The sequence below is a fragment of the Mandrillus leucophaeus genome, unplaced genomic scaffold (assembly GCF_000951045.1).
Source record: "Mandrillus leucophaeus isolate KB7577 unplaced genomic scaffold, Mleu.le_1.0 Scaffold273, whole genome shotgun sequence".
In the NCBI taxonomy this organism is placed as follows: Eukaryota; Metazoa; Chordata; class Mammalia; order Primates; family Cercopithecidae; genus Mandrillus; species Mandrillus leucophaeus.
Genome location: NW_012102843.1, coordinates 1,862,244 through 1,887,725, shown reverse-complemented (window position 1 = coordinate 1,887,725; position 25,482 = coordinate 1,862,244). Strand labels below are relative to the sequence as shown.

Sequence of the window (25,482 nt, the reverse complement as noted above, 5' to 3'; positions counted from 1 at the left end):
CTTGCTGTCTTCTACTGCCTGACTTATCTCAAGTTTTATCTCCCCCAGAAAGCCCTGAACCCCTAAGTGTTAGAATTTTAGTTGGGGAGGCTCTCTGCTGCTCCCTAAGCTCAGTTCAAGTCCTCTCCCGCCAAAACAGCAATGTCAAATTGTAATCGTGCCTCTGGACTTGAAGCTCCTTCAAATCAGGGACTGGGCTTTCTTTGCTCAAGCACTGCGCAGCACAACACCTGCTACACAGCAAGTTCTCTGCAGAATAATTGAGGAATGAATGAAGAGGAGGGCATGAAAGGGGAAGATGGAGGAACCTAGGTAACATTCACCTTCACCTCTGTTTTGCCTGGAGCTAGGCCTGAATCTCCCTGATTCCAACCACAAAGAGTAATGCAGAGACTTAAAAGTCAAATCACAAGACCATGGAGCCCAAAAGAGTGTGATTTTTAACCATGTAATTCACCTCGTGGGATTCAGTCCCTGAGATGTAATCTGAAATAGAGGAAAAAAGATTTTATATAAAGAGATGCTCATGCCGGGCACAGTGGCTCACACCCATAATCCCAGCACTTTGGGAGGCCAAGGCTGGTGGATCACTTGAGGTCAGAAGTTCAAGACCAGCCTGGCCAACATGGCGAAACCCCATGTCTACTACAAATACAAAAAATTAGCCAGGCGTGGTGGCGCAAGCCTGTAATCCCAGTTACTTAGGAGGCTGAGGCAGAAGAATCGTTAGAACCTGGGAGGCGGAGGTTGCAGTGAGCCGAGATCGCACCACTGCACTCCAGCCTAGGCAACGAGTGAAACTCCATCTCAAAAAAAAAAAAGTAAAAAGAATAGCATAGTGGTAAATAATGTTGTTTTATAATATTAATAATAAAAAATGATAGTGTTCAAAGCTAAATTTATTGCATGCTTACACTACAACGTACAGTATTCAAGGCACTTTAAATGTATTAACCCAACCCTCAAAACAGTGCTATAAGAAAAATACTACTATTATCCTGCCCCGCCTCCTCTGAGACAGAGTCTCGCTCTTGCTCAGGCTGGAGTGCAATGGCACGATCTCGGCTCACTGCAGCCTCCGTGTTCCAGTCTCAGGTGATTCTCCCTCTTCAGCCTCCTTGGTAGCTTAGACTACAGGCCTGCACCACCACATTCAGCTAATTTTTTGTGTTTTTAGTAGAGACAGGGTTTCTGCATGTTGCCCAGACTGATCTCGAATTCCTGAGCTCAGGTGATCCTCCCACCACCCTGGTATCCCAAAGTGCTGGGATTACAAATGTGAGCCACTGTGCCCAGCCCCATTATACCTTTTTTATGATGAGGAAATTGAGGCACAGATGTTGCCTGGGTTCATATAGCCAAGAAGAGACCGTAATAAATAATAGGTACTAATATGGGAAAAAAAATACTTACACTATAATTCATGTGAGAAAAGCATGTTTATTTAGTCCTCAAATAAAAATAAATGTATGTTTATTTAGTCATCAAAATGCTTCTAAACAAACAACAAACAGAGAGACAGAGTTTCAACTCTGTCACCCAGGCTGGAGTGCAGTGGCATGATCTAGGTTCACTGCAACCTCTGCCCTCCGGGTTCAAGAGACTCTTCTGCCTCAGCCACCTGAGTAGCTGGGATTACAGATGCCCACCACCATGTCCGGCTAATTTTTGTATTTTTAGTAGAGACAGGGTTTCGCCATGTTGGCCAGGCTGGTCTCAAACTCCTGACCTCAGGTAATCCAACCACCTCAACCTTCCAAGGTGCTGGGATTACAGGCGTGAGCCACCATGCCCGGCCTCTTTCTAATCTCAATAGAACCCCCTTGCAGATCCATTCCTCCTCTCCCACTCCCAGGGTCCACAGCTCACCCCCTACTGCCCACTCCTTGGCTCATCCGCATCCTCATAAATTTGTATATGAACTATGTCTATGGACTCCAAATAGTTCTCCCACTACAGCTTTCCCCCATTCATCTGTTCTGTGAAATTTAGCTTCCCATAGGCAGCTCTGATCACATTTTTTTTGGCTGAAAAACCTTCCTTGATTCCCCACAAACTTTATGTAAGAAAAAATCACCTTTAGATGGTATTTTATCCTTAAGGCATTTGAAACAACCGTAGACAAGGCTTTTCTTAGAATGAAGGAAACTTAACACACCGAAGAAATTTAGAGGTCGTCAAGATTGATTTCTTACCCACATATTTAAACTCACATTTTTAAAGCTCTGTGCAGAATGGATTGGTGGGGACAGATAATAGAGGAGGTGGTCTTGATTTAACTCAGGAGACTAGATAGACTAGACTAACATCATAGGTTTTGTTCAAACCCACATCATCTTGTACTGCTGCATTTGCTTCCTCCAAGGTACTTTGCTTTCAGTCTCTCCTCCCTTCAAACTTTGTATCATGTCACACTACCACAGATATATTTCTGAGACCTAAACTTACGTCATGCCTTTGAGAGCTTCCCATTCTTGCAAAATAAAGTCCATACTTGGCATTCAGATGGTGAAAACCCCTTGGTATCTAGTGTCAGTGGAAATAGCTGGAGTGCAAACATGTCTGTAGTTCATGGCCCCTCTCTGTATCTCCACCCTTTGTAATTTTACTTTGTAGCTCCTCCCATTAAGGGGTGGAGTCTATTTCCCCAATCTTTGAATTTAGGCTGTTCTTGTGACTTTCTCTGGTCAACAGAATATGGTAGAAATGACAGAGTACCAATTCCAAACCTAGTTCTAAAAAGGCCTTGTCCATGTCCACTTACGTTTGTGGAACTCTGCCACTGCCACGTGAACAAGGCCACGCTAGCCTACTAAATGATCAGAGACTTATGTCTCAGCCAACAGCCAGCCAATCACCACATGTGTGGGTGAGGCCGTCCTAGGCAAGCCAGCCCCGGCAGAAACCCCCAGAGGGCTTATATAAACAGTAATACATACTTATTGTTTACTCCACTTCATTTAGGGTGATTTGTCACACAGTAGTAGCTACAAAAGCCACCAACTGACCTTCCAGCTTCTCCTCCCACTTTCCACTTTGTACTCTGATTCTTACCCCAAATTACTTGGTATTTCCTGAATATCTCACAATCATGTCTCAATGACTTTATTATGCTGCATCCTCTGCCTAGGAGGCCTTTTTCTCTTTCCTATCTTGTGAAAATCTGCTTGTCATTCAAGATCCAGCTGAAACATCATTCATTCATTCATCAGATATGTATTGAGACAAGGCACTGAGGTCTCACAACTGAGCAAAACAGCCTGTGCACTCAACCAGCTCACAGTTGAGGACAAGGTAAACGAGTAAACAGTCAATGTCACTTCTTTCTTTCTCTAACTCCTTTAAGTAGACTTAAGTCTTTCTTATTCCTTCCCACGCACTTTCATTCCTCGATTATAGCACTTCTCACAGTGCGATGCCAGCCATAATAACAATAACTAACTTGGAAAGCTCTTATGGAGAGTAGATGAGATTATAGAGGCACAGCCTTTAGCATGCTGCCGGAAACACAGTAAGTAGAAAATAAATGTTAGCTGTTGCTATTTTTAGTTAGTTAACACACACGTTCTTCTCCCCTGCCTGACTGCATATAAGCTTCTTGAGAACAGGAAATGACTCAAATTCAGCTTTGTGTCTGAAGTGCCTAAAGAGAATATGTGCCTGGCACATAATAAACACTCATTAGATGTTTGTTGAGCAAACATCACCAGAAGTGTAAGAACTGAGCAAAGGCCCAATAATCGCAGAGCTGTTCAGTGGCCCTGGGGCTCTTGGATTATACTGGGGCGCCCTCTGCTGTGTATATGTTGGGTCTAAAGTGAAATTTTTAAGGAAGCCCACGGGAAAATTTCCAGAAAGGCTCATTCTGAGCAAAAGTTTCTCAACTCAAGGGGTACTACACCTTGCCCCAGTTCTACACCTGGGGTCAGTTTATTTTATTGCTGAAACCACCTATGTTATTTACGAGGTTTTTCTTGTCTTTGTTTTCTTTCTTTTCTTTCTTTTCTTTTTTCAGGGTCTTGCTGTCGCCCAGGCTGGAGTGCAGTGACCCAGTCACAGTTGACTGTAGCTTTGAACTCCTGGGCTCAAGTGATCCTCTTGCCTCAGATTTCTCAGTAGCTGGTACTACAGGTGCATGCCACCACACCCAGTTAATTTAAAAAAAAAATATTTAGTGGCCGGGTGCGGTGGCTCACACGTGTAATCCCAGCACTTTGGGAGGCCAAGGCGGGTGGATCATGAGGTCAGGAGTGCAAGACCAGCCTGGCCAATATGGTGAAACCCCACCTCTACTAAAAAAAAAAAAAAAAAATGCAAAAATTAGCCGCACGTGGTGGCACGCACCTGTAGTCTCAGCTACTCAAGAGGCTGAAGCAGGAGAATCGTTTGAACTGGGGAGGCGGAGGTTGCAGTGCGCAAGATCGCACCACTGCACTCCAGCCTGTGTGACCTGTCTCTTATACACATCTAGATGTGTATAAGAGACAGCCTGTAATCCCAGCTACTCGGGAGCTTGAAGCAGGAGAATCGTTTGAACTGGGGAGGCGGAGGTTGCAGTGCGCAAGATCGCACCACTGCACTCCAGCCTGTGTGACCAAAAAAAAAAAGAAAAAATTTTTTTTTTCGATCACCCGACTCTGTTCCCTGCCACATTTGGAATCCTTTTGAGAAGAGAGAGAAGCAGCAACTACATACAGGGGACATATCCATCACTTGAGATTCTAGCTGACGACATCCAAATGTATCTCAACTCACAGAGTAAATGCCAGATCATATGCCATGATGACTTAATCATGTTATCGTAAAGAAAATATTTAAACAGGAGAGATTTTTTAAATTACAATTAATCTTGTGACAAATTACTTAAAATAATATATTTGCCTGAAAATAACACATCTAATTTATATATTAGCAGACACTGTTGTGCACCGTGGTGAGAAGGGAGATGTAAGTGGGGTGATGACTTTTCATTTCTATAAAGAGGTTTCTATTTTTACTTTAAAGAAAACATATTCAAAGAAAGTTGCTCTGAATAACTTATATTACAGCACTCCGTAGACACTGGCACTATGCCTGGTTCTTTTTTACTGAGTACCAGACATTGTATATGAAAAATGGTAAAGATAAGTTGATGCCTAGGATTGTGCTGTCTTTCTCCTGAGGGAGTTTTCGTTTGCTTTGGCAGGCTGCTGTGGCACTAGCAATCTTGTATCACTATTATCTACTGAAAGATTTAGATGATTCATGGCTGAATGTCAGAGACTTCTGATGTTAGTTAAAATGAGTAAACTGGTTCCACTCTATATCTTTCTCAAAACTCATAGAACAGCCATTACAACAGTGAGTTTCTTATTTCTTTTGTTTTTGTTTTTTTCCCCATGCATATATCCTAACTTACACTCTACAGCAGCCCAAATCCTGGAACTACACAGCAAAGGTGAGCAGAAAAGGACTAAGACAAATCCTCTTTGTCTAGTCAGTGGACAAAGTATGGGGGCCCTGTAGGATTGTGAGTGTGAAGGGAATCCTCATTTTCTTTCTTTTAGTAATCTCCTGGCCCTGCCCTGTGGCAAGTCATGAAGCTGCCCTCTTGCAACAGCAGCAGCAGTGGTTGGCTTGCAAGCACCTCGAACTCAGAGAAAATCCTTTTTTATTACCAGAGGAACTGGAAAAAGATATCCCTGCGATATGGAGAATGTTGGGGGACTCTCTATTAATTGTTTTCCTCCTTTTTTCTCTCTACTTTCTGCTCCTGAGGCAGACCCCCTTGTGAGAAGTATACAACAACATGGAGAGGCTAAAATCCCAGCTTTTTAGCCAGAAGACCATGAAAAGAAGCCCTTGAGAACTAGAAAGTGTTGGGGAAGTCATGGAGAAGAGAGCGCTGGGGAAATGGATTCCTTAAATCTTTGTATGAAGTCACTTCTGAGCTACTTGTAGGTGGAACTGATATTAAGCAGCACCGCAAAGGTTTTCAGAACCAAACCATAGTGTAGGCCACTGCCCATGTGCCAGCCTAGACTTTGGGTGGGACATAAATAAAGTGAACCAAAATAGCACTGCAAAGGTTTTCAAAACTAAACTGACTTTGGAACCATAGAACAGAAAAGGTAGATTGGGATTTGTAATCTTAAACTACAAAGACTGGTTACCTGCTAAAACTAAAGATCAAATTATCCAGAGGATCTTAACAGAACCCAGAGTCTCATAACATAATATTCAAAATGTTCAGGAAACCATTCAAAATTCCTTGACATGTAAAGAATAAGGACATTCTTAACAATTCTCAATAGAAAAGAAAATCAACAGTTAGCTCAGAGATGACCAGAAGTTAAAATTATCAGACAGAAACTTTAAAGCATCCATTCTAATTATGCTCCATGAAGTAAAAGCAATACTCTTGAAATGAATAAAAAGAGAAGTTCTCAGCAAAGAAATAGAGGCTATAAAAAAGAATCAAACCTAAAATTTAGAACTGAAACATAAAATGAAAATATTCACTAATGGGCTCCATTGCAGAAAGGAGATGGCAGAGAAAAGAGTGGGTGAACTTAAAGACAGATCAGTAGAAATCACTAAATCTGAAAAACAAACACAAAAACCATTTATTAAAAACTGAACAGAGCCTTGGGAAACTGCAGGACAACATCAAAGGTCTAATAGTCCATATCACTAAGGTCCAGGAAGAAGAGGAGAAATAAATTAATGCAGAAAAAGAGTTGAAAAAATAACGGCCAAAAATACCCCAAATTTGTTGAAGGACATGGATTTACAGATTTAAAAGCTCAGTGGACCTCAAACAGAGTAACTCAAAGAAAACCACAGACGGGTTGTGGGGGCAGGGCGGGTGAGGAAGAAAGAAAACCACAGTCTGACACATCATGACTTAAAACTGCTGAAAACCAAAAATAAAAGAAAAATCTTGCAAGCAGCTAGAGACAAATAAAACACTACATATAGGACACGACAAACTGAGTGGTTGTAGATCTCTTTTAAGAAATCATGATGGCCGGGCACGGTGGCTCACACCTGTAATCCCAGCACTTTGGGAGGCCAAGGCAGGCGAATCACGAGGTCAGGAGATCGAGACTATCCTGGCCAACATGGTAAAACCCCATCTCTACAAAAATACAAAAATTAGCCAGGTGTAGTGGCATGCACCTGTAGTCCCAGCTACTCAGGAGGCTGAGGCAGGAGAATCACTTGAACCTGGGAGGCAGAGGTTGCAGTGCGCTGAGATTGAGCCACTGCACTCTAGCCTGGGTGACGGCGAGACTCTGTCTCAAAAAATAATAATAATAAATTAAAAAAATAAAAATAAACTATGATGGTCAGAAGACAGTGGAACATTTTTAAAGTGCTGAGAGAGAATTATAACATTATGTTTTCTGGGGGGGTTTCAGTTTATGTAGATGTAAACATATGACAACTTTAATGTAAAGATAGGAAAGTAAAGGGATTCCCTTTACATTTCACTCAAAGTGGTAAAATATTAACTCTAAGTAGATTGTGAAAAGTGCATATTGCAATTCCCAGAGCAACTACTAAAACAATTATTCAAAGATATATAGCCAAAAACTAGACAAATTTATAGGGAATACACAAGACAGTGGAAACAAACAAACAAACAAAAACACCCAGAAGGAACAACAGAAAACAAATAATAAAATGATAATACTAAATATAGCCATATTAATAGTTATATTAAATATAAATGGTCTAAAGAGAGATTGTCAACATGAATAAAAGATTGGATCAAGTCTGGTTTACTTCTGGCTTACCTTTTTTCTTAGGGTAAACTTTTGAGGGTCCCAAAGGCTATGGAGCTTGCCATGATTTCCCTTCGTAGGGTACTCTGAATTCAAATATTTATTCCCTTAGTTCCTAACGGTGATCTAAACCACTGCTCACCCTCTCAGTGACTTCTTCAGAATCTAGAGTCTAATGGGAAAAAACAGTCCCAAATGCTGACTTGACTTCTTATGATTCCTTTTTCTCCATGATTCTATCTCTGTAATTATTTACTCCCTTCTTAGCTCCTGAAGACTTCAAACAGATTTTTAAAAAATCTTTTGTCCAGTTTTTTTTTGCTTTTTTCAGAATCAAGTTTGGCTGGGTTATCCACTTTCTATACATTTAAAATCCTAGCAGAAATGAAAGATTTTAAGAGAAAATAGAAATTATTCAAATTGATTCATGAGTAGAAAATCTAAATAATTTATCAACCATATAAGAAACTGAATTATCTAAGATCTATCCCTAATCACTGTAGTCCACCAAGACAATTTTACCAATGAGTTCTACCAAACCCTCAAGAAAAGATAACTCCAATATTACATAAAATATAAGTTACATAAATTTTATAAACTATAAGGAAAAATTGAAAGCTGCACAATCCAATTCATAAGACCAGCATGATGCATGATCCTATTACAAAATCTAGACTGAACAAGGACAGCACAAAAATAGAAAATTAGAAAACAATTCCACTTATGAATATAGATGCAAACATTCTAAATAAGATAGTAAACTGACTCTGATACTATAATGACAGAATATGTTGTGATCAAGTAGGTTATACTCCAGGAATATACATAGTTTAATTAATTACCAGGTCAAATGAGAAAAAAACTTTATGAGGATCTCAACAGATGCTTGGAAAGTGTTTGATAAAGCAAAAAAAAAAAAAAAATCCTAATTTTTTAAATTAACGAATTCAGAATAGAAGGAAAACTTTCTTTACCAGATAAAAACTATCCACCAGAAACTTATGTCAAATATCATACCTACTGGGGAAACTGTCTTTGCCTAATATGTGATTGTCCACCTGAAAATTCCAAAGCAACAACTGCCAAACTACTGGAACTGACAAAAAGTTTAGCAATGTGGCTGGATATAAAATAAATACATTATTATGAACATATTATTGTTATTAAATTAATAGTAATGTTAGTTTTTAGTTATTTTTAAATACTCTAATTATTTTAAATTAATAGAAAAACATTTCATTTATAATGACAAAAAGCTATAAAATCTATAGGAATAAATTTTATAAGAAATATCAAAGAACTTTTAAATTAAACTAAACATTTTGCTGAAGCACTTTTTTTTAAATAGACTAGAAAATTTAGAAAAATACTTCACATTCATTACTGGAAATATTTGATCTTTTAATGGTGATAATTCTCTTAAAACTAACTTAAAATTCAATGTAATTCAAATCAAAATCCCAAAGGGCTTTTTACAAAATTTGAAAAACTTATTCTAAACTTCATTTATAAAAGTTAATATGCAAGAGTACTTAAGACAATTTTGAGTTCTAACAGGAAGAGCCAGCCTTGTTTACTTGCTAGCATTTCATCTCTATAGCAGCAGCTATTTTGACTCTCCCCTAGTCAGAAAAAAGGAATGACAAAGATGCTTCTGTTCACACTTTTTAACAAGAATGTCTTGATATATATTTTTTGTTTTAAAAGTAGTTTTGTAAAATGGGATGAGAAAGCAATGAATGAGAAAGAGAAAGATGAAAAAGAATACTAAAATTTTAGTTACAAAATGAGAATCATTGTCTTGTTTTGTCTTCTCTCATCCAACCCTCTACTCCCAACACACACACACGTGCTGGTCAGTATGTAGGACTTGGTGGGGCAATAACCTCTCAAAAGCTTATCTTATGCAGAAGTTGGGGTTCCATAGTATTAGCCCAATATAACCTAAAAATTATGTTTGAAAGTTATTTACCTAGATTCTACTATGTTTTGTACTTTGTATGTATTTTTATATTTACCATTTCTACTTCTTCTATTACTTTCTGAGATAGGTAGCATTATTTCCATATTTAGATGAGAAAAGTGGGGCTCATGGACTTTAATTTACTAGTCTTAGGTCAAACATTAATACGTGGCTTACTCAGGATTAACTAATTGTTGCCAAAGTCCATCTTCTTCCACTATGCCTAATTGCCTCTGTTCTGAGGAAAAAGCTATGGAAAGAATTCCTTTGGCAGCTCTCAGGGAATAGGATACCGTGTCACTAGGAAGATTTTCTAGCCAAGATCTTGGTGCCTGTGATGACTCATGTTTAGATCATGTTCCTTGAGAGTAGGGAAAGATAGGAAAGATATCTGTAAGCAGCTGGTTTTAGCATCTGAGAGCTGTAAATAAAGTTCTTAAGAAAACCATCCAATGATATTACACTGTAGGGAATCTTAGAGGTCATAGAAGCACTTATTCCTCTCCACAGCTAAAATTTCAACCCTTGCTGATATTTCCTTTCCACTTCCAGCCTTAATGATGGCTAAAGTGTCTATCACTAAATAGACATTAGAAAGATTCTGAGAGAGACAGGAGGCTTCTGATTCCAGCACCCCTGAGCCCACCCTTTTTCAAGTAACGCACTACTAGAAGCTGAATATTCAGTAGAAATACCTGGATATCCAGCCAGGACAAATGTCAATATATTTTCCAGCCCATAAAAGAGAAACTTGGTCTTGGGTAGCCACACAATGAAACACTTTCAGTTATATATGTGTGGAATGGGATACACTCTTTGGGCCACAGACAAAAGGAACCACATTTTGCTGTTTTTTCCCCCACCCGAGAGCTGTGAAGACAGATTCCATAAAGAAATCCAATTTAATAGAGTTGCCACTTGGAAAAATATTAGTCTAAACATCAGGGGATCTGGCTTGTCACCCCAGGATTGCCACAAACAAAACATGAGTAGTTGTGTAACTTCTCTAAGCCTGTCCCCCATCTCTATAAAATCTCACTGTTGAACCTAGTATCTTTGAAATCTCCTCTAGCTGGAACAGTCTGGAAACCTTATTGGAGGTCTGGTAGGAGACAATTACTCCCTGTGCTTGAAATTAAGCCCACATATTGTGGGGGTATCTCTCCTACTCTGTTGAAACTTGTGCCTACATCATGTAGTCTAGTTTAAGCACCACTGGGTGATGTCCAATGTGAAGCATTCATTTAAAAGGGCTCCACGCTGTAAGTCAAAAAGTTCTACTACATTAAAAGAGGCAACAATAGACCTCACTCTTTTTCTTCTTTTCCTCTTGATTTCTTCGTCAACCTCAGTAACACAAATATGGCTACAGAGACCTTAATCTCAAGTATTTTATAGTCATAGAACCGTAAGATTAGGCTGGGCACTGCGGCTCATGCCTGTAATCCCAGCACTTTGGAATGGAATGCCAAGGAGGGCAGACCACTTGAGTTCAGGAATATGAGATCAGCCTGGGAAACATGGCAAAATCCCATCTCTACAAAAATTACAAAAATTATCTGAGTCTGGGGGCACATGTTTGTTGTCCCAGCTACTCTGGAGGCTGAGGTGGAAGGATCGCTTGAGCCCAGGAGATCAAGGTTGCAGTGAGCCATGGTTATGCCACTGCACTCCAACCTGGGTGACAAAGTGACCCTGTCTCAAAAAAAAACAAAAACAAAAACAAAAACAAAAGAAAAACTAAAAGCTATGAAATAGCTAGATGTGGTGGTGTGCACCTATAGTCCCAGCTACTCAGGAGGCTGAGACAGGAGAATAGCTCCACCCCAGGAGTTTGAATCCAGCCTAGCCACAAAACCGGTATCTTAAAAAAAAAAAAAAAAGTTATGAAATATGACAAAGAAGTTTTTGTTAATGAAAGAGGTTGGTGTTGATGATGAAAGATTGATTTCATAAACATGACTAGAATCTAATATCACTTAGCGAAAGAGCCCTGATAGCTTCAAGGAAACTCCAGCCAAACAAAATTTGAATAAATTTGTCTCTTCCCAGAAAAGATAAGACATTATAACAAACGGTTATAATAATTTACAATTAAATAGTGTTGTAACTTAGAACAACTCATATTTCAAGGCTGAGCTTTTTTTGTTTTTTGTTTGGTTTGGTTTGGTTTGGTTTTTGAGACGAAGTCTCGCTCTGTCGCCAGGCTGGAGTGCAGTGGCGCAATCTCAGCTCACTGCAACCTCCGCCTCCGGGTTCAAGCAATTCCCTTGCCTCAGCCTCCCAAGTAGCTGGGACTACAGATGCACACCACCACGCCCGGCTAAATTTTTTTGTGTTTTAGTAGAGACGGGGTTTCACTATGTTGGACAGAATGGTCTTGCTCTCCTGACCTCGTGATCCACCCGCCTCGGCCTCCCAAAGTGCTGGGATTACACGCAAGAGCCACTGCGCCTGGCTGTCTGAGTTCTTTTTTGCTTGGCACCCAGATTAACAACAACAACAAAAAAAACCTTTTGGTATCTCTTTTTCAAATCATCATAAATAATATTCAAAAGAACACTTGCCAGCTTTAAAGTGCAAATCAAAAATGATGTTTATCCAAATATATGTCCTGCTCTCAGGTAATAATACGTCATTTTCTTCCGGCCGAGATATACCTTCATTCTTATCTCCACAGATAAGTGGCCATGTGGTTTGTACAGCTAGGTCTGAAGAATTGGGCTTGCTTTACCTTTTCACCGCAGATAAAAAGGATGTCCTTTTATTTCAGAGAATTAATTGTAGATTAAATATAACCTCAGCTGAAAGTTCACATCAATCATTGTGGCATCAGAATAAACATATCTATGACACTGAAAATACCAGGAAAAGATGAAAAAGACAAGATGAAACCACATACAGAGGTCTTCAAGGGAAATATATTTATTTCACTATATACATCTTTCTCAGGAGCAGAATGCTGTATGACTCAGAGACTAATCATCAGTCGTATTACATGTCTGAGATGTGCCCTTTCTTTTTTAAGAATTTTTTTAATTAAAAAAATAGAGATGAGGTCTCACTATGTTGCCCAGGCTGGTCTTGAACTCCTGAGCTCAAGCAATCCTCCCAGCTGGGCCTTCCAAAGTGCTAGGATTACAGGCGTGAACCCCCCTACCTGGCCTGTGATGTTTCATAAGTGTTGTTCAAAATGAACTAGTCTAAACCCATCTTTAAAGTCAGTGACATATGGTATAAAGCGAAATGTATCTCAGGTTGGCATCTCTCAAACTGCATATGGCTTGTCTCATTTCCAAAATCAAGATGGTATGATGCATGTGATCAAATCCAGTCTTCCAAGTTCAGGTTCCCGCTGATTCTGTTGGTCTGCAATATGAATGCGACCCCAGTCATTCTGACAGGATGGAGTGGGGATGGAAATGGTGACTTATAAAAAGGGCCTTGCAACGTTGCCAATGGAGCTCTTTGGCAGAGACATCTCAAAATTGATTGCAAGACACTATGAATACCTTGTCATTCTGAATGAATGGAAAGCTCAGTGTGGATGTGGCAAACAACGGGAGCTGCTTTCATGTTGAATCATCAAATAATCACCGTACAACCTCTGGGCATCTGAAAAGCTTGCCATTGTGAAGTCAAATTAGCTTAGGACTTGGCAGGGTGTTTGTGGTGTGGGTGGTGGGCATCACCATGCGTGTCATCATTGTAGACACAGCGTGTGTTGAAAATAGACTTTTTTCTCCATGTCCTTTCGAAGCAGTGTCAGAGGAATATATAATGAGTATGTTGTTGGAAGAGAAGCAGCTCACAGTTGGATCTGAGTCAGGCAGTATTGGCTGGAACCTGAGAACACTGCCCCGAGACTGATACCTCTTCATGCAGACCCTGGCTGGAACTGCTGCTGCTGAGAAAACTCATTTTTTATTTACTTCCCCAGAGAGAAAGTAACAAAGTTCTGAATCTGAGGTCTAAAGTAAAGACTGTTTTATGCTGATTTTTAATCCTTGGGTGTAGTCTGACTGCCCGGAAAAATGAAAGTCAAAAGGAGACATAATTTGGAAACACCTGTTGATGTTTAAAGTCTCTAAAGCCATTGAAATTGGAGTGACAGTTCCAGCATCTTCAGTGAAAATATGTCAAAATAGAACTCTTGCATACACGTTAACGCACTATATAACTTCAGGTTTAAAAAATACCTTTTATTAAGTGGCGTTGTAGACAGGGTTTGAATCTCCAAGTATAACAGGGCAAACTTGTTTGGGAGAGAATATAGACCCGGTGTGGGAACAGAGTAGGAATGGGGATAAAGGGTGCAAGGAAAGCTTTTCCTGGAGAGATGGGAAGATAAAGAATGTATCTTTGCAGTTCAAAGGGATGGGGGTAAGAATTTTGTGACCTCTCTGGAAAAGTGCAATTGTGTGAACTTCTCAGTCCAACCAGAGCCCAGGTTCTTGAAAACAGTAGAAATGCAGGGCTGGGAACTATGGCTTGCTCCTGTGATCCCAGCACTTTGGGAGGCTGAGGCAGGAGGATCACTTGGGCCCAGGAATTTGAGACCAGCCTGGAAAACATAGGGAGACCCCATCCCTACAAAAAAAAATACAAAAATTAGCCAGCTGTGGTGGTGCACGTTTGTGGTCCCAGCTACTGGGGAGGCTGAAGTGGGAAGATCGCCTGGGCCTAGGAAGTGAAGGCAGCAATGGGCCGTGAGCTCACCACTGCACTCCAGCCTGGGAAACAAAGTAAGACTCCTGTGTGGAAAAAATAAAAATAAAAAAGCAGAAATGCAAATCTTGGGTGCTGGTGTGGTAGGATGTTGTAGATCTGGGATTCTCAAACTTTAGTGACTATAACAATCATCTGGGGAGCTGGCTTAAGAACGTAGCAAGCCAGATCCCACTCTCAGAACTTCCCTTTCAGTTGTTCTGGGGTTGGTGCAGGAATCTGCAATTGAAAAAGTATTTTGAGTATTGTAATTCAAGCAGTTCTTGCGTTTTGAGAAATACATTGTATTCTTCATGAGCAAAGGGATTCTACAATTCAGTATCCCTATCCCTTTCCCCTGCTGAAGAAAAAAATAAAGAAGCCACAACTTTCTCCAAGTGTTTTGTTACCCTCTTAAAAGAAATCGTGTTGAAATAGCAGCAGCAGCAACCACCACCCCACCACCAATCCCTGATGCTTTCTTTAAAAGTGGACTAAAATCTTTGGCTGGGCACAGTGGTTCACACCTGTAATCCCAGCACTTTGGGAGGCCAAGGCAGGAGGATCCCTTGAGGTCAGGAGTTCAAGACCAACATGGTGAAACCCCGTCCCTACTAAAAATACAAAAATCAGCCAGTGTCATGGCACATGCCTGTAATCCCAGCTACTCAGGAGCCTGAAGCAGGAGAATCGCTTTAACACAGGAGGCAGAGGTTGCAGTGAGCTGAGATTGTGCCACTGCACTCTAGCCTGGGCGACAGAGGGAGACTCTGTCTCAAAAAAAAAAAAAAAAGTACTAAAATCTAACACTTCTTTTTAAAAGTGAGGCTATGTATCAAATATTGTGCTTTACTTACGTTATAACAAGATTAACTATCATTTATTGAGCATTTACTAATGCCAGGCATTGTGCTAAGCACTTTGAAAAATATCACGTAACTTAACACAGTGATCCTGCAAAAAAGGTATTATTCTCTATTTTTTAAATTGATATATAATAGTTGTTCATACTTACTGTTATTTTCTACTTTTATAGCTAGGGAAATTGAGGTTCACAAAAGTTCAGTAGCTTATCTGGGATCACATATTAGTAAGCAAAATATAGCCAGTGAATCCAAAGACCATGCTTTTTTCTAGTACTTTATTTTAAAATGATCTAATGGGTGGGAGATGAAAATTACCATGTGACAAATTCCTGCAAGTGTGTGTAACCAGCTAATGCTGTAGATGGAGCTGTCATTTCCACTCAATCCCCACGTATAAAACTGACACACTGAAAACAGCTAATCAACCATCAATACTCTCCTCTCTTATTATCTGCTGCGCAGTTGACTGACAAAGACAAGGTGATCTCAGGGCTTGTTTCAAAGTCCTGGGAAACACAGAATTGTGTAAGTGGCAAACCCTGTATGACTGAGCTGCAGTGATTGAGGCATTTACCCGGAGGCTTCTGACATACACATGCTTTTGGCTCTTTCAGCCCAGAATAAGGAAACATGCTTGTGCCCTAGAGTGACGCAGAAGGGCAACCATGGTGACCAGGAAGAGCCCAGAAGGACAACCGTGGTGACTGGGAAGAGCCAGCTCTCAGAATTGGAGAGAACTGGGTTTGCTTCTCAGCTTTGTGTTTTAAGCCTGGCCACTTGTCCTTTCTGAGCCTCAGGCTTCTCACTTTTAAGGTACCAATGAAGATAAATACTTCACAATATAAAAAGGAATTGAGTAAAATAGAACACATAAAAGTTCCTCACATGTAGGAGGCATGCAGTAAAGTTAGTTGAAATATGCTGTGTGTACATGAAGTTTGACCTGAACTTTCTACAGTTTGAAAAGTGGAAATTTCTCTGGTTTCACCCTGTTTGTAGATGAACTCAAAAACATGCTCGACACATTGGGCTTTGATGAGTAATTCATAAACATTGTCAACTTGTTCAGGGGTGATAGAGACAGATCAAAAGAAGCAAGCATCATGAATATTTCATAAAGAAACAAACTGCCTTTGGAAAACCTGTTTCAACTGCCTAAAGTTTAAAAAGAAGTTTGGTTTGCTCATTAACCTCATAGAACTTTTAGAACTAGAACTTTTTATGCCTCCTTTTTATTATACTGTGGTGAACACAGATCATGCACCTAGTCATAGAAATAGGTACATGTCTCTTCCAAAAGTTTTTACATCTAGCCAAGTAGTCACTGACGTGTTCAACAGATACTTATCTAGTGATTATGATGCACCAGCTAGAAACTAAAATTAAACATTGAAGACAGTCCCCATAAACAAGAATTTCACATGGGAGACACACACAAACAAACCAATACAATGTGATAAATGCTGTGAGTTTTTAGGCATGAGGCCCAGAGAAGGAAATTATCTGGGGATAACTTTCAAGAGGTAACAACACTTAATGGCGAAGAGAATAGCTATGCAAGAACCCCACAGTAGAAGACAGCATAGCATGACTGAAAACAACAAATAGTAGGAAATGGTTGGAAATGAGAGTGGAGGTGGGGCGTGGGGGACAGGTAAACAGAAGAGAGGCCACAGGTAGACCTGGGTCCGCTAAGAAGGGTCTCCTGTGCCAAAGTTTTAAAAAACATTCTGAAACCAGGAAATGATAAAATAGATCTACTGAAAGAATGACAGATAACATATTCAGAGGAAAAGGGAACAGAACCAGTTTAATTTGTCACTAACTACTTTCTGGGGGTACTCTAGACATTCAGGACAGGATTCTGGGTAATGAGATTTCAAGGTGGTAACAGACATGCCCACCCTGCTAAGGAAAGGTCCAGGGATGCCATCTAGAAATGGCATTGATTATGCATCAAAATGCCTGTGGGGCAGGCAAGAATGGTAGACTGTGTTCCAGTGAAACAAAAGAGACAGCAAAATGATAAAGGAATAGTAAAAGTAAAGAAAGTGCCGTCCCCTTGAGATGCCTTAAATTAAATTAGAAAACAATGGAAGCACTACCATTTTGTGACCATTTCACACACCCCATATGGGTCCATGAAGCAAAGACGGAAATGTGATTATGGATGCTGATCAGGTTGGAGTATCTTGAGTCTCTTTTCTTAGAGCCACGGCTTGGGACATGAATTACCTGGATAATTTCTTATACCTTACAGAGCCAACTATGTGGCAGCCCTAGGAAGAGGAGTTAGGGACCAGATACAGTGTTGAGACTGCCAGAAATGAAGCAAAAGTGTGTGTATTTCAACGTAGGAGAATAGTTAGATAAAAACGAGAAGTTCCAAAGGATGTACACCTTAGTAGTGAGTTTAGAGAAGACTGGAAGTTTAAGTCAGCACTGAAAGATATCTTTTTTAAAAAATTCAGATGGTTGGTTTATTGGTATGGTAAGGTAGGCAGCTCAATACCAATACATGCTGGGATCTTGGCATCCCAGGACTTATGGCAAGAAGAGGAGAACATCACCCAACAGAGAACTGCTCGATGGGGTGAGATGGTAAAAGGGAAAAGCCAGTCTGGCTGCTGTGGATACAAGTGATAGGATAGCCCTAGGCCAGTGTCTAAGTTATATGTAAGCACAGACACGACTCAAACAATCGTTGGTGGCAAAGGTCCCCCTCCAGTGCATGAGGCATGCCAGCAAGAATCACAGAAGTGATTCAACTTGGAAGTCAGAGCAACGTGGTAAGAATTGTGAAATCTGCTCTTATGTGGAATGACTACTGCCAGTGGCTGGAGAGATACTGTGTGCTTCAGCTACACCTAAATTCGTCATCTCTCTAGCCTTTGGTTTTTCATTCATGCTATTCCTTCTGCCTGGAATCTCCTCCAACAGCACCTTATCCTTATCTCGTCAAAGAACTTTTCACACCATTATAACTACCTATTTACGTATCTGTCTCCCCCACTAAATGGTATGCTCCAGGAGAATGGAGCTTGGCTGTCTCGCCATTTTATCTCCAATGTCTAGTAAACGTCCAACACTTACTTGCATAATAAGTACTTGTTGAATGAATGAATGAACACAAGAGAAAAAAGCCAGAGTAGGATCAAGTCTATGAGCTGGAACTTCAGTTATTAACTAGGATTCAGTGCTCTGGTTCTAGAGGAGAACTAGCATCTTGTTTGGGATAATCAGGCAGCATTTCAGTGAATGGGGCCAACACTGAGGGACGCAGAGTTCTATGATGAGTCAGGGTACTTGAGGTCATAGGGAAGGTTGTACATAAAGGAGATTTATGAGTCAGACTGGGATTTAGCCATAATGACTAGGACTCCTGAATGTGAAAGACATTACATAACTCCTAGCCCCACCACTGAAGTTGTTAATAGATGTCCTATCCCTGCAAAGGTTGCTCACAGTGTGGTCTAAAAATGGGCCTTCTCAGTAGATTCAGTCACAGGAAGTTAAAGAAAGGAGTGAGGATTAACAAGCAAAAAGAAATGACACAGAGAACTGCAATTGTTACCTTGATCTAAACAGGCTGATATTTTAGAATGCTAAAGAATGTGAGGGTAAAACCTAAACCATAATCCAATGGTTTGGAGATCTGTAACAAAGCATGATGTGTACACAGTTCCGCATAGAGGTTAACATGATCCTTTTCTCATTGCAGCTTCCCCACTTACATCTATTTAGTGAAGTCTCTGATCCTCAGTTCCCAAATCTGCCAAATGGCATGAATTATGGAAAGTGCCCAGAACAGGGTTTCATATATGGTAGACTCAATAAATGGTACCTGTTGTCAGTGTTGGCACCATCACTCAGACTTCAGTGAGAGGCCAGATGGTCCAACATCTGAAGGGAATGTTGTGGCTCTCCCCAACACACATACACACTTTCTCAAACACATACACAACCAGTAGGTTTTCTGCAAATAGGGGAAAGACCGCTAACCATCTACTAAGGGCCCTAGAGCCACAAGTCTATGAGTACAGGTGCTGCCTGCTAAATCATTAGCAGTTGCACATCCATATGTGGAGTCTAACTGAAATTAGGGACAAGGCACTGAGGACTATACACTACTATTTCCCAATTTGGAAAGGAACCTCTCAAAATACAACATTTTTTTCTTTTGCTATTTGAAGATTCGTAATCCTGACTGCACATTAGAGTCACCTGGAGTTCTTCCAAAAAAGAATAACACTCAGGTTCACCCAAGGCTGAAAAATTAGAAACAACTAGGAATTGGGCTCAAGCTTGCGTGGTTTTGCTAAAGGTCCTCCAAGTGATTCTAATATGTTAATCCAAGGGTGGCAGTCTGGACAGGCAGCACCGGCATCACTTAGGATCTTGTTCAAAATGTAGGCTCTCAGGCCCCACCCCAGACTGAATCAGTATCAGAATCAGAATGGAATTAGAATCTGCATTTAAATGAGACTTCCCAATAATTCACAATCACATCGAATTTTGAGAAGCAAGGGTTGGTATCAGTAGATTCTCAACTCTGGCTACACAATGTAATCATCTAGAAAATATTTTTAGAAGATAGATACTTGGACTCTATCCCCTGGGATTTTTATTTAATTGGTCTGAGAAGGACCTAGCCTCAGTATTTTGAAAAATCACCCCTGGGATAATTGACTTTCTTTGAATGTAGCCAGGGTTAAGAACTATAATGCGATGTAGGCAATGCCTCAATGACAGGTCAAATTCTTGGCAAGAAACGCCTTCATGAAGGCGGCTTTGTAAGATGAGGTTTAACAACATTCCCTTTCTCCGTGGTTACCTCAGCATTGGCACAAATAGCGGATCTGGTCTGTCTAACATGGGGTGTTCTGGCAACATGTTTAAGAAACGTCTATTTTATATATCTTTTATAAACATATAAGTTTGCATTCTCTATTTTCCTCCTTTTAGAACTGTAGCTGATTAAAGACTAGCTCCGTTTGTGTAATAACAATAACCAAAATAGAATATGCTACTCTTGGGGACATGACTCATGTTCTTGTGTTACTTAGTGTAAATAATTTTAAATATTTATATGAAAACAAACATGAAGATATTATAAGGTAGAAAATACATTTCTTGTGGATTCTAAAGATAAAACACAAGACTTCAAAGAAATGTTGCACTTTTAGCTGGCAATTCAGGCTATGCTTCAGACCCCATAGTGGAACGGATTTATTCTTCCTCTGCCCTTGAGACTAGTTTAGGGGAAAAGTTTGAGGAGCGCTGAACCAATGGAATTACTTGAAATATGACACAGTGTGTTGACTTGGTTTCAAATCTTCAGCAGTTGGAGCATCTTGGCTTACCTCAAATGCTAGAAATACGGTAGCACTTGTCATTCCAATCCCAGCCAAGGGTCAAATGCTCTATCACACATGGAAGCTAAAATAAATTCTAGAAGTTGTTTTTGAAGTTGACTTAACTTTATTCACATGATAGCTGTAAGGGCTGACAAAGACTTGCTCTAACATTCCTTCTGGCAGGTTGAATTAGAGTTTGGTTGCAGACCGTGTGGGTTGAAGGGATGTGTGGTGAGACAGATCAGGGGCTTGTAACAATCCTACATCATCATGAATACAGTTTAATTTTAACTTTATGGCTTGTCTAACACATTTTCATTTAAGAGCTGGGGAATAAATCTAACATTCACTGGCAAACACTTGGCAACCCTTGGGAGCAGCATCTTTAGAGAACACATAATCAATCCTAGCACTACGCCATAGCAGACATTGTGAGTGCAGGTCACAGGTGCCCTCGGGTGGAGAACGGCATCCCATGACAATGACAGCAGTGGGGTCTCAGGGCATAGAGCAGGCAGCTCCAGAGCATCTCAGTCAATCCCAGGACCATGGCATGGCCTCTCAGTACTGATAGGACCTCACAAGGAGCCACATAAGAATAACCGTAATCAAGACAATAGTGAAGTTGAGAAACAGCTCCCGGGTGTTTATCCCCATTTTCCCAGCAGCTTGGTGAGAACTTCAGGCAGACTTCTGAGGGCACACCAAGAACCTCTGGCTTGTCCTCACCTCCTAATAAAACATAACAAAGAAAACACAAGGAGATTAATGAGCATTCCTGTATAACAATGCTCGTCCTTTCCTCAAAGGAAACAGAAGTGTTGTGGAAAAGGAGAGTGTGATGGGCTAAATTGTGTCCCCCAAAAATCTACATGTCAAAGCCATAGCCCACAGTATCTCAGAATGCAACTGTGCTTGGAGATAGGGTCTTTTAAGAGGTAAATACGTTAAAATGAGGTAATTAAGGTCGGCCATAATCCAATATGACTAGTGTCTTTATCAGAAGAGATTAGGACACAGACACAAACAGAGGGGAAGACCATGTGAAAACACAAGGAGAAGATGGGCATTTACAAACCAAAGAAAGGACTCAAAAGAAACCAACTGTGCCAACACCTTGATCTGGGACATGTAGCCTCCTGACTGTCTTTGGACTGGAGACTCAGCCCACCCTGCAGATTTTGGACTTGCCAGTCTCAGTAATCGCACAAGCCATTTCCTTAAAAACAGACACCAATCCCTCAACACAACACATTCTATTAGTTATGTTTCTCTGAAGAGCCCTAATGATTACAGACAGCCTGATTTTTCTGTCTAATGTCATAAAGACCACCATTTTTGTCCTGATTTTTTTTCCTGTGATGATTGTATTGGTGCTTTTCATAAAATGTGAAATATTACATTTTTCTTCCTCCAACTTCTGTGTGTGTTTGTGTGTGCGTGCATATGCATGTGTATACCTTTCTTAAGAGTATCAATAAGCAGGGGTACCAAAACAGAAAAACTTTATGGTTTAGTATTGTTCTTGCTTTGAATTACGTAGGTAAGTGGGATGCCATAATCTTTCAGGCCTCAGACTGCTGTAGGTCTTCATCTAACTCTACGGAAAGCAGAAAGTACTTTCAACAGCTGCATGGCCTCTGACAAGTCCTGCATTGGGCACACAGCCTACTGGGATCAACCAAAAGCCCCTCGCATAACAGGCATTCAGCCCAAAGAGCAAGTGTTAACTTCATGGGTACTTCTATTTCAACAAGGGCTTGTGCCAGCTATTTTTAGTCAGGTCCAGGATGTGCCTAGAGTGTAAACATTTCAAAGAGCAGGGATGGTATCTTCATAGTATGTACAGATTGTCCATACAGGAAATCATACTTTGAGAACATATGCAATGAAGTCATCAGATTATTGTCTTCAGTGAGATAGTGTAAATTGCACATTACTCAGGCAGTCTAAATGAAATTAAAGATTTATGTATTTTGGATAATTAGATATTTATATCTTAGACATTTAGGGCCAAAGTCTACTGTAGAGTGAAAGTTTAGGGAGAAAAGGTGTTTTGTTTGTTTGCTAAAGGTGAGAGTTCAAGAGGCTGAAAGGGTTGTTAGCAAGCTTTTGGTCTGAGCGGTATTTTTTTAACTATCTAACATGACTGAATTATTAATTGTAATTACTGTATTGATTATATTATCAATGGACCAAATTATTAATTGCATAAATGTCAACTGAATAATCATTTTTCATATTGTGTAACTGGCATAACATACAGGTTCAGCCAGGCATGGCAGTGGGTACCCGTAGTCCTAGCTACTTGCGAAGCTGAGGTGGGAGGATTCCTTGAGCCTAAGAGTTTAAGACCAGCCTAGGCAACATAATGAGACCTTGTCTCAAAAAAAAAAATGCAAGTTCAAATCGGATGGTGCCAGCCAGCAAATATATAGCCAAATGATGACAGATTTATGTTTCATCTCCCTTTTAATTGTTATCCATCTTTTAGACCTCAGCATGAAAGTAATAGTAAATTGCCAATGAAAACCATCACAAATGGCTGGGCATGGTGGCTCATGCCTCTAATGAGCACTTTGGGAGGCTTGCATGTTATTCAGGCAGTCTAATAACGAGTGGGAGGATCACTTGAGCCTAGGAGTTCAAGACCAGCCTGGATAACATAGCAAGACCCTGTGTCTCCAAGAAAATAAAAAGGGGAAAAAATAGAAAATCTTTACAAAGATTTGCTTGGAGGAGAAAGTAAACAGAAGAAAATGAATGGATCAAGGAAAAAGGATTTATGAGAATGTACAAAAGAGCAGAGGAGAACAGAAAGGTAATGAGTCTTGCCAAGGTGCCTGGAGGCAAAGGAATGAGAAATGAAGACAGATTCTTTCTTATAGACTTATCAATGAAATAAAACCCTAGTCCAAATGTCCATTGATTTGGGTAAGTTCTCAAGAAATGCAGAAAATATGAAGCCTGGCTTATAATGATCAAAACAATTCAATTCAAGGAGGGCAAAACAACGGTCCCACCAAATCTGCCTATGAAATTAAGCTGTTAAGTCACAGGAATCATGGATAGTGATCCAACAGGATATACTCAGAAAATGAGAAAAATACTATTGAAAGCTGTTCCACAGCTCTGTTCGTGTTACCTTCACAACAACGCAGGCAAGTGTTACTGCAGTTTTTCTCTTTCTCAAGATTGCAGCTGAGAAACTGACTTTTAGAGAGAGGAGATTAAGATGTTTGTGTAATGACAGATAACAAGTTAGAGGCAAAGCTAGAATTAGCAGACTGGAACTAGTTACTAGAATTGTAGTCACTTCCTAGGAGTTATGACACAATTGAATTATCACTGCAATTAACTGGCCTGGCTAAACAAAGTTAGCATAAATTTTCTACCACTTTGGAAAACAATTTGGCTTTCTTAGAATTAATGGTGAAAATGTTCATTCTCTAATATCTAGCATTTCACTTCTACCTTAAGACATTCAAGGACGTGTGTGCCAGGTTACATAAACAAAGAGGTTCACAGCAATATTATCACAATAACTCCAAACTGGAAACAACTCAAATGTTTATCAACAGCAGAATGGATGATAAATTGTGGTATATTCATACATTTGAATTTTATAAAGCAAAGAAAACGTATGAACTATAGCTACACAGAAAATGGGTAGATCTCACAAATATAACTGTTGGGTGAAAGAATTTACAAAAGAAACATAAAATATGACTCCATTTATATGAAGTCAAAAATAGGGAGGCTAATCATACTGTTTAGGAATGCAGACGTAGATGGTCAAACTATAAAGAATAACAGGGGCAAGAGGATCCCAACATCTGAGGCAGAAGGGCAGAATGGGGGTTGATCAGGAATGGGCTTCTGGGTGCTGGCAATGATCTGTTTCTTGGCCTGGATGATAATTATAGAAGTGTTGCCTTTTAGTTACTGTTTAAACTGTATATGTTTATGCACTCTTTACATTTTTTTTTCAGTCATCTCTGAATTAGCAGGCTACCCATCACACTTCTTTCTTTCTTGGGATTTACTTCTTACTACTTCTTGCACTTTAATGGTGACCTTAAGTATTTATTGTTTTATGTGATTTTAGATGAATTAAACATAAAGAGTTAAGTTGAGAATTTCTAGTGAATTCAATTCAATCAACACATATACTAACTGTAAGGTGTGGTGTGAACATTCCTTTCACACACATTTATACATGAACCAGTTAGGCAGAAATTCAGATCAGCCAAGTTCCATTTTTCTGCTGTTAACCCATAAAGACACTTTGGGTTTCATTTTAAACATTCCCTGAAGTCAAGGTCATGCCATATGATCCAGTGATTGCAAGTGGATGAACTAAAACCCAAAAAAGCTCTGAATAAATTGTACAGGAAGTTTGACATTGGTTTTCTTTGAATGGAGACTTAGAGAAGATAGCAAACAGACCTTCTTCCATAATACCAAAAAAAAAATTTTTTTTTTTTTACTAGGAAGGGAAAAAATGCATACCCTTAGGAGAAAGAAAAGGAAAACAGAAAGCAATAGTATTCACTTTATACCTTAAGGCATGCTGTATATAGGGGGCATTGCCTATTTCATTAAGAAATGTAAACATTCCTGTGCCTTTCTCATTTGCAGCTTGTACACACACACACACCGTATGCTAAGCATAAAAATCCTGCAGTTACCTGAAGAGGATCAGAGACACACCCTGGCTATAGCAGGTTTCTCCTCGCTGTCTCCAACTTCAGCTCCAACTCCTTCTCCCCTCCCAGGCTGTCTGGACTCCTGGACTCCGGGCAGTGCCTAAAGTAGTC

The 25,482-nt window shown here is 40.0% G+C and overlaps 1 protein-coding gene across 2 annotated transcripts; it reads right to left on the bottom strand.

Annotated features, from left to right (window-relative positions):
* Positions 1 to 20,766: 20,766 nt before the first annotated feature.
* Positions 20,767 to 25,452, bottom strand: SLN (sarcolipin). Of its 2 annotated transcripts, none has more exons than XM_011984748.1 (2): positions 25,354 to 25,452; positions 20,767 to 21,394 (listed from the first exon to the last, which is right to left on the bottom strand). In XM_011984748.1, the coding sequence occupies exon 2, from the start codon at positions 21,317 to 21,319 to the stop codon at positions 21,224 to 21,226; it is 96 nt and encodes a 31-aa protein (XP_011840138.1). In that variant the 5' UTR covers positions 21,320 to 21,394; positions 25,354 to 25,452; the 3' UTR covers positions 20,767 to 21,223. The 2 variants fall into 2 exon arrangements, with proteins under 2 accessions (XP_011840138.1, XP_011840139.1); XM_011984749.1 differs by having other exon boundaries at positions 25,376 to 25,403.
* Between the last annotated feature and the right edge of the window lie 30 nt (positions 25,453 to 25,482).